We start from the raw sequence: 14938 nt of genomic DNA, 5'->3' as shown, positions 1-14938 counted from the left end.
AGCATTCGATCTGCAGTATTAAAAACATAAAACAGGGTTATAAATTGTAAATTACAAATCTGGAATACCCAAATTATGTTATATGCTTTTGCAATTAGAAACATTTTGAAATTGAATTGGATTTTTGTTCAATTGCTATATTGACTTTAAATTACATGCATTTGATCACAACCCTGACAGAAGCAGACATAACTGAGGTGTTAATCATCGTTGAGTATTCAGGCATTAAAAAATCATATTGTAATAAAGGCATACATTTGCAAAAAACTAATGCGTTGATAAAAAAGGTATCACACATCAATGTCGTAATATCAAACATTACAATAATGGTAGTCTTTGTGATCTAAATCAGTTTACTCATCACTTGTGACAGATACAACGTGTGTACCCATTACAGTGAATTGCTGTCATAGTATGTATCTAGTATCTCTCATAGTAGAATAATAAAATAGAGTCATGATAATAGAACATTAGTGCAATAATACAAGGATAACCCTGATAAAAAAAGTTTTGTGCCCTCTAAACGGACTACATGCCCTCTATCAAATCAAAACTGGAATGTTCTTCAAAACAAAGGTTGTAAAAGTATGCTAGACATTTATAGAATAAATCATACCTAGTTTGATGTTTCTGTGACAATCACTGAATTAGTTATTGATTTATACAGCTTTAAATGGCTTGTTATAGATTTTATGTATTTCCATCAAGCCAAAACTGGAATTTCTACTCAAAACAAAGGTTGTAAAAGTATGCTAGAAATTTATAGAATAAATCATACCTAGTTCGATGATTCTGTGACAAACGGTGAATTAGTTATTGATTTTTACATTTTTAAATGGCGTTTGGCGAATGTCTGTTGAATGTCCGAATGTGTGAATATAAAAACAACACTTTACCTCGGTATTTAGACGCGCGTGTATATCACCAAGGTTTCGATATTCACCTGCACTGTTTTCCGCTTTGGTCCCGCCTTCACTCCAGCTGACCGGCCTCGATTACCCTGTGTTGTAGGACGGACTTTCCGCGGCCGTTAATTATAAATTATCAATTTAAAACTGTATGGTTGACAGCGGCCGCTCGTGTCGGGAAAGCACTCCATGTTCGTTGACATTTTCATCCGGATATTTTTTATTTTATTTTTGACTGTGGATGTTATTTCTTTAGTTCGTGTCTTGGAATCTACGGTACCATAACTAGGCCGCAACCCTATCCCCGGTGTCACCTACGTGCATTAACGTTAACTGGTCATCAACTGGAGACAACCATGGGGGACACAGGCAGTGAACGAAGCAAGCCGCCACCACGCTGTTCCTGTGGATTTTGGGGGTAAGAGTTAACTAGCTAGTTATGAATAATAAATATAGCTATGTACTTAACTCTAGCTTGGTACAGCTAATGAAATGTACACTAGCCCCCGGTCTTTCATAGCTTGAAGCCTGTCGCTAGCTAACGTTAGCTAGGTACAGAGGGACAGAAGCAGAATGTGGGGGATGTGTTGTTTCAACTAGCTAAAGTTAACATCTAACTAGCTGTTAAATTTGATAAATGGCTAATTTCATGGAAATTGTCATTTTGTTTTTCAATATTAATGTCTGCCGTACATTTGTAACTACTAACTCCATGTAATGCTAATGTTAGCATCAGCTTGACAGCTAATGTAAAAGCTAACCGGAGCGATCTAACAAACATATCAATATCTGCTTTTGGTGCTGCTGCTATGACGCTACTTTGACAGTTAAACCAACGTGTAATTATATATAATTACAAGCCAGATTCAATCCAAACAATAGCTACGTTTCGAGAGAATGTCAGCGGTATGTTGCAAGCTGGTTTAATATGAAGTTAAGTTAGCTAGTAGACCTAATTATATATGTATGGGTCATATGTCCGAGGTCACACCAAATATTCACAATACACCTCGATAGGGGGACTGATGTATATGCTAACTGTTAGTGTTCTACTACCGAATTCTCTTGCGGGTTATTGTTTTATTAACCTTGAGAGCTCAGTCTTTATCCAAAATGTCGACCAGAGTAGACCTATAGTTAGTATAGGACAATGTTTTTATGAACTCGTATGTATAACTGTTGGTGACCATTGTATCTACCTCATTTTCGAACGCTTTTGAAACAGAAGCCAAACTGGAAAACCTATGGAAGCAACTTCCTCCACACCACTAGAAATCCCTGCATTAACATCTTTCTGTTAGCCTATACATCCTGACAAAATGCACCATATTAATGGCCTGCTAATGTGCCTGGACCCTGTAGGGCTAAACTACAGATAAAATACTCATAACTGATCCAAATGGTTGCCTAATCAGGCATGCTAGAAAATTAAGCATTCAAAACGCCAGGCGATTATTGAAATGACAATGGCTATTCACTGCAGTTTACAGCCTAGGCCTTAGGCTATAGTTTTGTACCCACTTGAAAACCAATAAGATTATTCATTACATTGTGTTGTGGCCTAGACAAGATGTGTTTTCCCTAAAAAACGGAATCAATAGGGTAGCTTTTCGAGCTTGATCACTGCTAGACACTCTTTCGACACAGGTATAAGGCCCTCTCCCATCTTCCTTTTGGTAAATCTGACCACACCTCCATTTTGCTTCTCCCTCCTACTAACAGACTCGAGGGAAGTTCCGGTGGTCAATTCTGTACAGCCTTGGTCCGACCAATCAGAATCCAGGCTCCAAGAACGTTTTGATTACGTGAATGGGAATATGTTCCGGGTAGTCCCTGGATCAGTCCCTGGATTCATCAAACAATGCATAGATGTGATTCTGAGTCTTTCAAAACTTATCTGACTCAAAAAATGTGTCTTGATGGCAGCCTGTAGGGAAACTGAAGAAGAAAGATGCTGCTTATTAACACGCTAAAGTGACCGGGGACAATGTTATGGTTAAATAGTACAAATGCGACCTATGCAGATCGCTCAAGGCGGCGAAATACATACATATATAGGGAGAAAGTGGCAATTAAAGAATGAAAGTTAGCAATTCTGCAGGTCAGACACAAGGCATATTTGGCAGGGGCTCCTAACGATCACAGATTACAAAAGGAAAGCTAGCCACGTCGCTGACACCAATGCAGCCCTATCGGAGGAGTTGAACACCTTCTCACGCTTCAAGCACAACGACGACTTTGAGAGGTCGAGGAGAGCCCTTGAGAACAATGAGGGTTATGTGCTTATGGTCTCCACAGAGGACACAGAAGTAAGTAATTCAAATATGTTAACCCTTTGAAGGCTGCGGCCCAGAAGGCATCCTGCCCTGGGACTGAACTTCTCTCAATGCAACTTGATCCTGGACTTCCTGACGAGCTGCCCCCAGGTGGTGAATTTAGACATTACCTCTGATTCTCAATATAGGGGCACCTCAAGGGTGCATCCTCATTCCCCTCCTGTACTTCCTTGACTGTTGCCTCACACAGTTCCAAGTTTGCTGATGACACGACTGTAGTAGGCCAGATAACCAACAACGATGAGACGGCCTACAGGGAGGAGGTAGGCACTCTGACGGCTTACACATCTCTGAGGAGATGAAATGGTCAAACCACACGGACACCATTGTGAAGAAGGCACAGCTACTCTTCAACCACAGGATGCGAGGGCCCTCGCAGTGTTCTATAGGCGCACCATCGAGAGCATACAGTTGGCTTGCATCGCGTCCTGGTACGGCAACTACACCGCCTCTGACCGCAATGCGCTACAGAGGGTGGTACGCTCAGCCAAATGCACCATTGGGTGCCCACTGCCTGCCCCACAGGACACCTACAACACCAGGTGTTGCAGAAGGCCAAAAATATAATCAGGGACCCCAGTCACTTGAGCCATGGCCTGTTCTCCCCTTTTCCATCAGCTGGACGCAGGCAGTATAGAAGCATCATTGGAAAGTTGTCAGACTGGCCAATAGCTTCTACCCCCAGACCATCAGGCTGCTGAATAGCCACCACTAGTCAGATTAACTGCTCCCCCTATGGACATTGTACATGTGACTATTAAAAAAAGATATATAAAACTAATGCATGTATGTGTGTGTATATATATTATTTATATTTAAAAAAAGCTGTTCTCGTGCGCAATAGGCTATACACAAGCCTCTCCGCAATAGACCATTCCTCTACTCGTGATATCCCAGGAAAAGCTATAGGCTGCAAAAGATATTTTTTAAATATTTTTTATATTTTTTTATACTATGCTTAATAGCCTAGTAGGCCAAATTAACTGTCGAAAGTTGAGTGGTGTTTTGAACACTTTTGTCCAGTTCTGATAAAATTGTTGCACTGATGCATTGCAAATAGTTGCACAGGACAGCCGAGTGAGATGAGCATGGTGAAAAAGAAGACCCAAAGGAATTGACAACAATTTGAAAAATGGAAAATGAGGCACTGTTGACATGCTGTAACAGATGGGCAGGCTAAATGACACTTATTGAATTGCTACTTTTTAATGCAAGTTACTATGTAATTGTTCATCAGGCCTACATGTACATCGAAGTAGCCTTTTTTGTTGTTGCAGTTTTCACTATGAAAAACCCTTCAATCACTGAATGTTGTTACCATCTTAATAATAGACTGTGCAGTAGGCTACTTTGTTACGTTCTCAATGGTCTCTCGCTGGGTGACTGATGCAAGAGGCGAGGTGTTGCAGAATAGCTTGTTCAGATTTTACATTTTATTTAACCTTTTATTTAAACGGGGTCACATTGAGATTCCAATTATTTTACTTGACCCCTGTATACATTACAATAAAACATATACATGTGTATAAAACAATATAATTCAGCACACGATAACAAAAACACACTAAATAAAAGCAATCACATTCAACTACATAGAGGTCCTTAATCATATTTTAACTGCCTGAATGGCACTAGCACATGTAACTGCAGTGAACTCTGTATATTGTTCCACAAATTAGGGGCAAAAATTCTAAATGCAGAGTTTCCCAAATCTGTGGAGACTGAAGGGATCTCTAGTGTGTTTGTGAAAATAGATTAACATTAGGCTAGCCTACTCATTAGGATACTGTTTATAAATATTGACATGAGCTTGTGTAAGAGTAGAGCTTTCGTCCTTCCCCTCGCCCCGACCCGGGCTCGAACCAGGGACCCTCTGCGCACACACAGACAACTGACACCCACGAAGCATCGTTACCCATCGCGCCACAAAATCCACGGCCCTTGCAAAGTAAGGGGAACACCTACTTCAAGGCCTCAGAGCGAGTGACGTCGTCGATCGAAACGCTATTAGCGCCGCACCACCCCTGACTAGCTAGCCATTTCACATTGGTTACACTTGCCAACCACAAGGCCTTTTTTTCAGCTAAATTTAGCCTAGTCTGGAACATCAGTCATTTTTATTGGTGAAGTGGGTTGTATAGGCTAGGCCTACTCCGTTAAAAAAAAGTATTGATACATTCCTTACTCTTTTTCTCTGCATGACCGCTATTGACTATTGCAGTGTCAGAACAATAATTATTTTACATTTTAAGCAGTTTGACATCTGTGTTGCTGTTGTGCAGAACAAGGAACAGCCCTACATTGACTATCTTTCTTGCCTTATGAAGGTAAAGAAACCCTTGCATTTTGAGTTAAGAACCTGTTTCAGCAAGGCTTACAGACTTTGTTTGTCGCGCAGACTGTCATTAATTTCAAAAGCAGATGGCTCAGAATTCCCCAACACAAGCATGTGAAGCGAAGGGATATTGGGTAAATCCATACATGTTTGCACATGGAAGAAGTAGTCAGAAAGTGACTTTGCAAACTGTTTATCCTGTTTTACACACAATTCACACAGACAATTCAATTTGTAAGTTAAAGGCACAGTGCAGTTAAACATGTGTTTCCTTTTATTTTTATGTCCACACGGAGGTCGAAATAACACAAATTGTGAATTTTATAATAATGCCCTTGTGTAAGAGCTGTTTTGAAGAAACAAACAAAAAAATTGGAATTTCAGTCTGTCATATCATCACCCAGCGGTCTGATTTGTAATAATGCAAATGAAAGATGAACATCTCTTCCTGCTGCTGGTCTTGCCCTATCAAACTGGTACTCCTCATATTGACATTTACAGGAGAGGTATCTAGTTATCCATGGCCAAAAGCAAGAGATTGTGCAGTAGCTGGCTGCAAAGCAGCAATTGTTTCTTTGCACGGTCTTCTGTGCAAACAATCACTTTGTTTGATATGGCATATGCACAGCACACTTCAAGGTAGGAAGCTAGCTACACTTACACTAGCCAGTGGATTTGCAGCTTTCATCCCCCTCCAAGGTTCTTTCCCATACATCTTGCATCCAGCGGTGGCAGCCAGCAGCAACCTTTTCAAGAAGTAAGTCTAAATAGTTATTCTTCTAGCTAGATATAATTAATTAAAAGTTAAGCAGGGCATGACTTAACTTTCTTTGGACAAGTAGGGATAATGTTTTTTTTTTAGTTGTCCAAAAGTAAAAAATGGTCTAACACCATTTTTACAGCATTGTATGACACAAGGAACCACTTAACAAAATAATTTGCATTACTATCTGTTAACGTAGTTAGGCTTGAATATGTAACCTACATTTTTGTCTGTCTCAAAATAAAGCACTGCCCCTTTTAACCCAATGATTCCCACCATATCACCGGCGTGTTTTGGAGCTACAGACTCCTTTGTTATACCATTGGATTAGTTTATTTCTTCTGCATTTGTAGATGCCAAACATTCATTCGTCAGTGATTAACGGGGACTGAGGTACAGCGGTGTTTGTGAGACAAGGGGCCTGTTTTTTTTTTCTTTCTCCAAAAACGTCTGTAGAGCCAATGATTTGAGCGATAAACCATTAAAAGCCATCTATTTTTAAAAAAATATTTTATTTAACCTTTACCAGGTAGGCTAGTTGAGAACAAGTTCTCATTTACAACTACGACCTGGCCAAGATAAAGCATAGCAGTGTGAACAGACAACAACACAGAGTTATACATGGAGTAAACAAGTCAATAACACAGTAGAAAAAAAAGAGTATGTACATTGTGTGCAAAAGGCATGAGGAGGGAGGCGAATAATTACAATTTAGCAGATTAACACTGGAGTGATAGATGATCATGTGCAAGTAGAGATACTGGTGTGTAAAAGAGCAGAAAAGTAAATTTAAAAAAGTATGGGGGTGAGGTAGGTAAATTGGGTGGGCTATTTACAGATGGACTATGTACAGCTGCAGTGATCGGTTAGCTGCTCAGATGTTTAAAGTTGGTGAGGGAGATAAGTCTCCAACTTCAGCGAATATATTATTATTATTATTATTATTTTTTTTTTTGCAATTCGTTCCAATCCCAGGCAGCAGAGAACTGGAAGGAAAGGTGGCCAAATGAGGTGTTGGCTTTAGGGATGATCAGTGAGATACACCTGTGCTACGGGTGGGTGTTGCCATTGTGACCAGTGAACTGAGATAAGGCAGAGCTTTACCTAGCATGGACTTGTTGATGACCTGGAGCCAGTGGGTCTGGCGGCGACTATGTAGCGAGGGCCAGCCGACTAGAGCATACAGGTCGCAGTGGTGGGTGGTATAAGGTGCTTTAGTAACAAAATGGATGGCTCTGTGATAAACTGCATCCAGTTTGCTGAGTAGAGTATTGGAAGCTATTTTGTAGATGACATCGCCGAAGTCGAGGATCGGTAGGATAGTCAGTTTTACTAGGGTAAGTTTGGCGGCGTGAGTGAAGGAGGCTTTGTTGTGGAATAGAAAGCCAACTCTAGATTTGATTTTAGATTGGAGATGTTTGATATGAGTCTTGAAGGAGAGTTTACAGTCTAGCCAGACACCTAGGTACTTATAGATGTCCACATATTCTAGGTCGGAACCATCCAGGGTGGTGATGCTAGTCGGGCGTGCGGGTGCAGGCAGCGAACGGTTGAAAAGCATGCATTTGGTTTTACTAGCGTTTAAGAGCAGTTGGAGGCCACAGAAGGAGTGTTGTATGGCATTGAAGCTCGTTTGCAGGTTAGATGGCATAGTGTCCAAGGAAGGGCCAGAAGTATACAGAATGGTGTCGTCTGCGTAAAGGTGGATCAGGGAATCGCCCGCGGCAAGAGCAACATCATTGATATATACACTGTAAAGTCCATGGAGAACAAGAGCACCTCCTCCCAGCTGCCCACTGCACTGACGCTAGGTAACACGGTCACCACCGATAAATCCGTGATAATCGAAAACAGAGAAAAGAGTCGCCCCGAGAATTGAACCCTGTGGCACCCCCATAGAGACTGCCAGAGTACCGGACAACACGCCCTCCGATTTGACACACTAAACTCTGTCTGCAAAGTAGTTGGTGAACCAGGCAAGGCAGTCATTAGAAAAACCGAGGCTACTGAGTCTGCCGATTTGAGAATATGGTGATTGACAGTCGAAAGCCTTGGCCAGGTCGATGAAGACTGCTGCACAGTACTGTCTTTTATCGATGGCGGTTATGATATTGTTTAGTACCTTGAGCGTGGCTGAGGTGCACCCGTGACCGGCTTGGAAACCAGATTGCACAGTGGAGAAGATACGGTGGCATTCCAGATGGTCAGTGATCTGTTTGTTGACTTGGCTTTCGACGACCTTAGATAGGCAGGGCAGGATGGATATAGGTCTAACAGTTTGGGTCCAGGGTGTGTCCCCCTTTGAAGAGGGGGATCACTGCGGCAGCTTTCCAATCCTTGGGGATCTCAGACGATATGAGAGGTTGAACAGGCTGGTAATAGGGGTTGCGACAATGGCGGCAGATAGTTTCAGAAATAGAGGGTCCAGATTGTCAAGCCCAGCTGATTTGTACGGGTCCAGGTTTTGCAGCTCTTTCAGAACATCTGCTATCTGGATTTGGGTAAAGGAGAAGCTGGGGAGGCTTGGGCGAGTAGCTGCGGGTGTGACTGAGCTGTTGGCCGAGGTTGGAGTAGCCAGGAGGAATGCATGACCAGCCGTTGAGAAATGCTTGTTGAAGTTTTCGATTATCATGGATTTATCGGTGGTGACTGTGTTACCTAGCCTCAGTGCAGTGGGCAGCTGGGAGGAGGTGCTCTTGTTCTCCATGGACTTTACAGTGTCCCAGAACCTTTTGGAGTTAGAGCATTATATTATGCACATGTAACATGTTTTGCTCTGACACTCACAAGCTACACGAGTTGTTAAAAGGTAAGGGGTTCTTCTACATTGAAGATCATTGGAAATCCCAGGACATAGTGTCTATAATACTTTTTTAATTTCACATAGTTGCCGTCACTAACTCAACACAGCTGTCACTGAATAATTGAATATTAATTTCCTAGTGAGCAAACCGTTTCTGTACTTACAGTACCTCCAAGATGGCGCAGCAGTAAGATGTTTTTGTCCAATGTAAATATTGTCTTTTTAAAAATGTTGTATTTGAATTATATTTTCCTGCAACCAGCCTCACCCAATGTGGTACGGTTCTGCAATTTTTTTTTTTTAGACCTTAGAACTGGAACCTCAATCAGAAGCTAGCCATCAATAGCTAGCCAGCTAATTAGCTACTAGCTATTTAGTCATTGTTAGTGGTCTTTACCTTTTAGCTCGGACACTAGCCGTTTTTGCCCCAATAGCTCGGATAATACCTGCCAGTCTGCACAGCGCGATATCAGCCCTGAGCACATCAGACTGCTTTTTCCCCCACTACATCACTGGAATCCTGCCGCAAGCTCTGGACCATTCCACCGGATCTTCGCAGCAAGCTAGCTGCTACCGAGTGGCTATTGTGGCTAATGCCCTTGTCCAGAAGCATGCACCAGTTAGCCTCGAATTAGGCCCATCTCCCGGCTAGCAAACGAAGTACACCAACTACAATAGCTCTCTTGCCAATTGGCCTGGATCCTTTGTCGACACGGAGCCCCGCTGATCCATCACTGCTGGTCTGCTGACATAATTAGTCCGATGTGCTCTCAACCGACTTCTGCGTTGTGGATTTTGGAAATTATCCATCTGCTAGCTCCGGTCCGCTAGCTATCTGAACGCCGTGTCTCCCGCTCGCCTAGCGTAGTAATCAACTACCGAACAGCTCCCTGTTTCATCTATTGCTTCTCATTGGACCCTATGATCACTCGGCTACACAGCTGATTCCTGCTTGACTGTATATTAACACGGTACTTTATTTTGTTTATCTGTCTGCCTCAAACTCAAGCCCTGTGTGTCACTAACTGACCCCCTCTGCCCATTCATCACCATTTACCCATTGTTGTCTTAGCTGTTTACCCGTTGTTGTCTTAGCTCTCCCAATCAACACTGGTAATTGCTTTATGCCTCCGTTGTCAATATGCCTTGTATACTGTTTAGGACAGCTCTCATTGTTTTATTTTACTCTGGAGCCCCTAGTCCTGCTCAACAAGCCTCAGATAGCCCCCTTGTCCCCCCCCACATAAGTTAGAAAAGGGGGAGATCTAAAGATGCATCAACTAGCATGTGTTACTAATATGACTAGGATTATGCCTTTGGCTGCTGGTCAATAAAGATCGTTGATTTGAATACCAGTAGAACATGAGAAAATGCTGGTTTCAATTGCATATTTAAGTGTTAATAAAATAATTCCCTCAACATTTATATGGTTGTATTTTGTCTAGGCTTCTTTAAAACAAGATAAGACATGCATCATGAAATGTCCATGTTTTCAACAATTACTTTTATATTTTCAAAATGCTGACCACCTCTACTCAGTTTCAAGGTTGATGTGCAGTGCCCAACAGCCACTGACCTTCACTCTATGTATGGTCTTGTTACAATTTGGTCTGAACCAACTGTGCCTCCAGTGTGTAGACAGAATCAAGCCTTTAGAGGTTAATGTTAATTATCTGTCATTGTACTTGTCAAACATGACTGGCGTCTAGCCTATATTTATGTAAATAAGTGTTTGGCTACGTTATCAGGTACCTCCCTCGTGTCATCTTGGGCATAAAGCTGTAGCTAATATTCCTATCACCTACACTTTAGTCTCTTTAAAAAAAAATGGATGTATATTGAAAAATATTAAAATTATTCCAATGTTGGCCTCTGATTTTGATCGGAGTAATTGATTTTGTGTTTTTGGACAATTATAAAAACAGGGAAATTAATCTATTCTTGTCCGACATGTATTTATTTATCCAGGACAAGTGTTAACGTCGAGACCTGTAAAGGTCATGATGATGTGGTGCTGCTGCTGCTAGCTAACTTACAAACCTCGACCGCAACCAGCATAGCTAGCTAGCGTTGGCTACTGAGCTGATTATTATATTTCCATAGCTAGGTACTTGTAGCTAGCTAATGTTACTTCAAAAGTAATGTCAGAATCATAAAGGGGCAATGCTCGCCTGGGCAGACGTTTCCTCCCACAATGTTCCCCGCATAGCCAGCTAGACGTTTTCCCCCTATGTAGGACGCTAGGTATCTAGCTAATTTAGACCGCAGTTAGCTAGGATACTAATGTGACATTTGGCTATATTTGCGATTCTCACATTGCTTTATTATGTACATGTGCCTTAGTACATGTCAAGTCAATATCTTGCGCTAGTTAGCTACCTTGCGAACTGGATCCCCATGGAAAGTGTAGGCTGGAAGGTTTACATTGTGGGAGGCAACCCGACTGCCTCCCCGCATTTCCCAAAGTGTTAGTCTGATTTGAAAAGAGGGTTACGAGAAGAACCTGCCATTGAATGCAGTCTGATTTGGTTTTTTTTCCCTCCTGAAAATGTGGCTCTAACTTTTGAACGGTTGGAACTACAAGCTATTATGACCCCATTCCTGAAAGATTGTCAGGAACACGAGCTGCTCACAAGCTGTGCAGGACTCGTTAGAACAGAGAGTGGACAGGACCAGGCATAATAGGAGTAATCAGGGGGGAGGCACCATGTCATTGAAAGCAATGATGTTATTTTCTACACAGAAGATCATACACAATTATTGCCTGGTGATCTTATCACTTCCCAATACCTTTTTTGAATCATTTCACTTCAAACCATACTTCCTTAAGATGGAAATACAAGCTCACCATGACTTGTGAAGCAGGCACGACAGAACCTATTTCCCCCTCAGGAGACTGAAAATATTTGCCATGAGTCCACAGATCCTCAAAAGGTTCTACAGCTGCACCATTGAGAGCATGGTTGCATCACTGCCTGGTATGGCAACTGCTCGGCCTCTGACCGCAAGGCTCTACAGAGGGTAGCGCGAACGGCCCAGTACGTCAATGGGGCCAAGCTTCCTGTCATCCAGGACCTCTATACCAGGCGGTGTCAGAGGAAGGCCCTAAAAATTGTCACAGACCCCAGCCACCCTAGTTATAGACTGTTCTCTTTGCTACTGCACGGCAAGTGGTACCAGAGCGCCAAGTCTAGGACCAAGAGGCTTCTAGACAGCTTCTAACCCCAAGCCATAAGACTCCTGAACAGCTAGTCAAATGGCTACCCAAATGGCTATCCCCCTCCTTCCCTCTCCACACCTCTGCCACTCTCTGTTGTCATCTGTGCACAGTCACTTTAATTAACTCTACCTACATGTACAAACTACCTCAACTAACCGGTGCCCCCACACATTGACTCTGTACCGTCACCCCCCTGTATATAATTGTTATTACTTGTTACTTTTATCACTTATTCTTATCTGTATTTTTGGAAACTACTGTTGGTTAGGGGGTCGTAAGTAAGCATTTCACTGTTGTATTCGGCGCCTGTGACTAATAAAATGTTATTTGACTGATATGTAATGATAGTAAGTCATAGCCCGACTAAAGTATACTTTGGCTGTTGATTGTGTTAACATTTAGCAATAACTATTTTTATGTCACCACATAAATCAAAAGGTAAGGTGTGAGTAAAGTATGGCTATGAAAGTGTTTGAGATGTATTACAGCTCATGGTTTGTTTCTGTCCATTTCTTTCTGCAGACAAGCTCCCAAAGCCATCCAGCATGGTTCTCTTGGCATCCTGGAACTCCTGATGGATGTAAAGGACTACGCAGGCTGCAGCACTACTCTGTTCCTATGGCACAGATAGACCTAGCACCAACTTACACAGCTCCTATAGGCCAGATACCTGTAATTAATACCATGTCTTCTATTGGTCATACAGCCAATCACAAATAGACCCTGTCCATTGACAATTCCCACTAAGTGTCAAAGGGCATTGTTTAGCCATTACACGTACTGAAAAATAGTCATTTTTATACACCCAAGATAGTTCTGCTATGGGGACAAAAAGTGATATTACTTTTTTCAGTGTAGTGGATGAACCAAGAACATTTACCGGAGAATATATCTCCAGGAAGGTTGGTGACGACTCCCCCTACACAAAGTCATACATACGATCACAGATAGCACCATCCCATTGACATCTGTGATCGAATGTATGACTTTGTGTAGGGGGAGTTGTCACCAACCTTCCTGGAGATATATTCTCCGGTAAAGTTTCTTCCCAACCATCACAACAGATTCTGTCAAGCAAGTTCTTTTTGAGAAGCTATGTGCAATACTAACTCTTCCACCTTTCCTGTCATGGGATGAGATTATAGTTGTGTGTAGTGATGTTGGTGTTTGAGAAAGCGGGTGATGACAATGTAAATAAAAACAACTTTTTGTACTTTAACCAATCAATGACTATTCTGTTGCTGCTCGACTCCTGCCAATTGATTTGTTTAGCCACAACCTCTTCACTTTCACCATGATTTGTTTTCCTCACACTTGATCCACTTCCAGAGCTTGAGCACATGTGAACTATTAACTTGAAAATACACTAATATAATATATATATATATATATACACACACACGTGTATGTAATATATACACACACACAGTGTATGTGTATATATATATATATATATCTATATATACAGTGCCTTGCGAAAGTATTCGGCCCCCTTGAATTTTGCGACCTTTTGCCACATTTCAGGCTTCAAACATAAAGATATAAAACTGTATTTTTTTTGTGAAGAATCAACAAGTGGAACACAATCATGAAGTGGAACAACATTTATTGGATATTTCAAACTTTTTTAACAAATCAAAAACTGAAAAATTGGGCGTGCAAAATTATTCAGCCCCCTTAAGTTAATACTTTGTAGCGCCACCTTTTGCTGCGACTACAGCTGTAAGTCGCTTGGGGTATGTCTCTATCAGTGTTGCACATCGAGAGACTGAAATTTTTTTAAGGCGCTGTGTGTGTATATATATATACTTTTTTGTGTGTATGTGGACACCCCTTCAAATTAGTGTATTTTGGCTATTTCAGCCATACCTGTTGCTGACAGGGTTATCAAATCGAGTCCACAGCCATGCAATCGCCATAGAGAAATATTGGCAGTAGAATGGCCTTACTGAGGAACTCAGTGACTTTCAATTTGGCAGCCCTGCTAGAGCTGCCCCAGTCAACTGTAAGTGCTGTTATTGTGAAGTGGAACCGTCTAGGAGCAACAACGGCGCATCAGTGACTTAGTAGGCTACACAAGCTCACAGAAGGGGACCGCAGAGTGCTGTAGCGTGTAAAAATAGTCTCCTCGGTTGCAACACCCACAACTGCGTTCCAAACTGCCCCTGGAACCAACGTCAGCACAAGAACTGTTCGTTCAGAGCTTCATGAAATGGGTTTCCGTGGCCGAACATCTGCACACACATCACCATGAGCAATGCCAAGCGTCGGCTGGAGTGGTGTAAAGCTAGCTGCCAGTAGACTCTGCGGCAGTGGAAACGCATTCTCTGGATTGATGAATTGCAATTCACCATCTGGCAGTCCGACAGACGCCAGGCGAACACTACCTGCCCGAAGAACTTGACTGGCCTTTACAGAGCCCTGACCTCAACTCCATCGAACACATTTTGGATGCCCCGACTTCACAAATACTTTAGTGGCTGAATGGAAGAAAGTCCCCGCAGCAATGTTCCAACATCTAGTGGAAAGCCTTCCCTGGATAGTGTAGGCTGTTATAGCAGCAAAGGGGGACC

The 14938-nt window shown here is 42.2% G+C and overlaps 1 protein-coding gene across 5 annotated transcripts in view; it reads left to right on the top strand.

Moving 5' to 3' along the window:
* Nucleotides 1–732: 732 nt before the first annotated feature.
* LOC112263452 (AN1-type zinc finger protein 3) overlaps nt 733–14938 on the top strand; it is a 50795-nt gene continuing 36589 nt past the window's right edge. For 4 of the 5 annotated variants that reach the window (XM_024439697.2, XM_024439696.2, XM_024439695.2 and 1 more), the window contains exon 1: nt 903–1326. In XM_024439697.2, the coding sequence (XP_024295465.1) occupies nt 1265–1326 (62 nt within the window). In that variant the 5' untranslated portion in view covers nt 903–1264. Of the gene's footprint in view, nt 1327–12887; nt 13585–14938 lie in introns of those variants that run through there. The other variant, XR_002955498.2, reaches the window with a different exon arrangement.

This window comes from Oncorhynchus tshawytscha, linkage group LG12, assembly GCF_018296145.1.
Source record: "Oncorhynchus tshawytscha isolate Ot180627B linkage group LG12, Otsh_v2.0, whole genome shotgun sequence".
Taxonomy (NCBI): Eukaryota; Metazoa; Chordata; class Actinopteri; order Salmoniformes; family Salmonidae; genus Oncorhynchus; species Oncorhynchus tshawytscha.
Note: the sequence above shows the minus strand (reverse complement) of the source record. Positions and strands in the feature narration are given on the sequence as shown.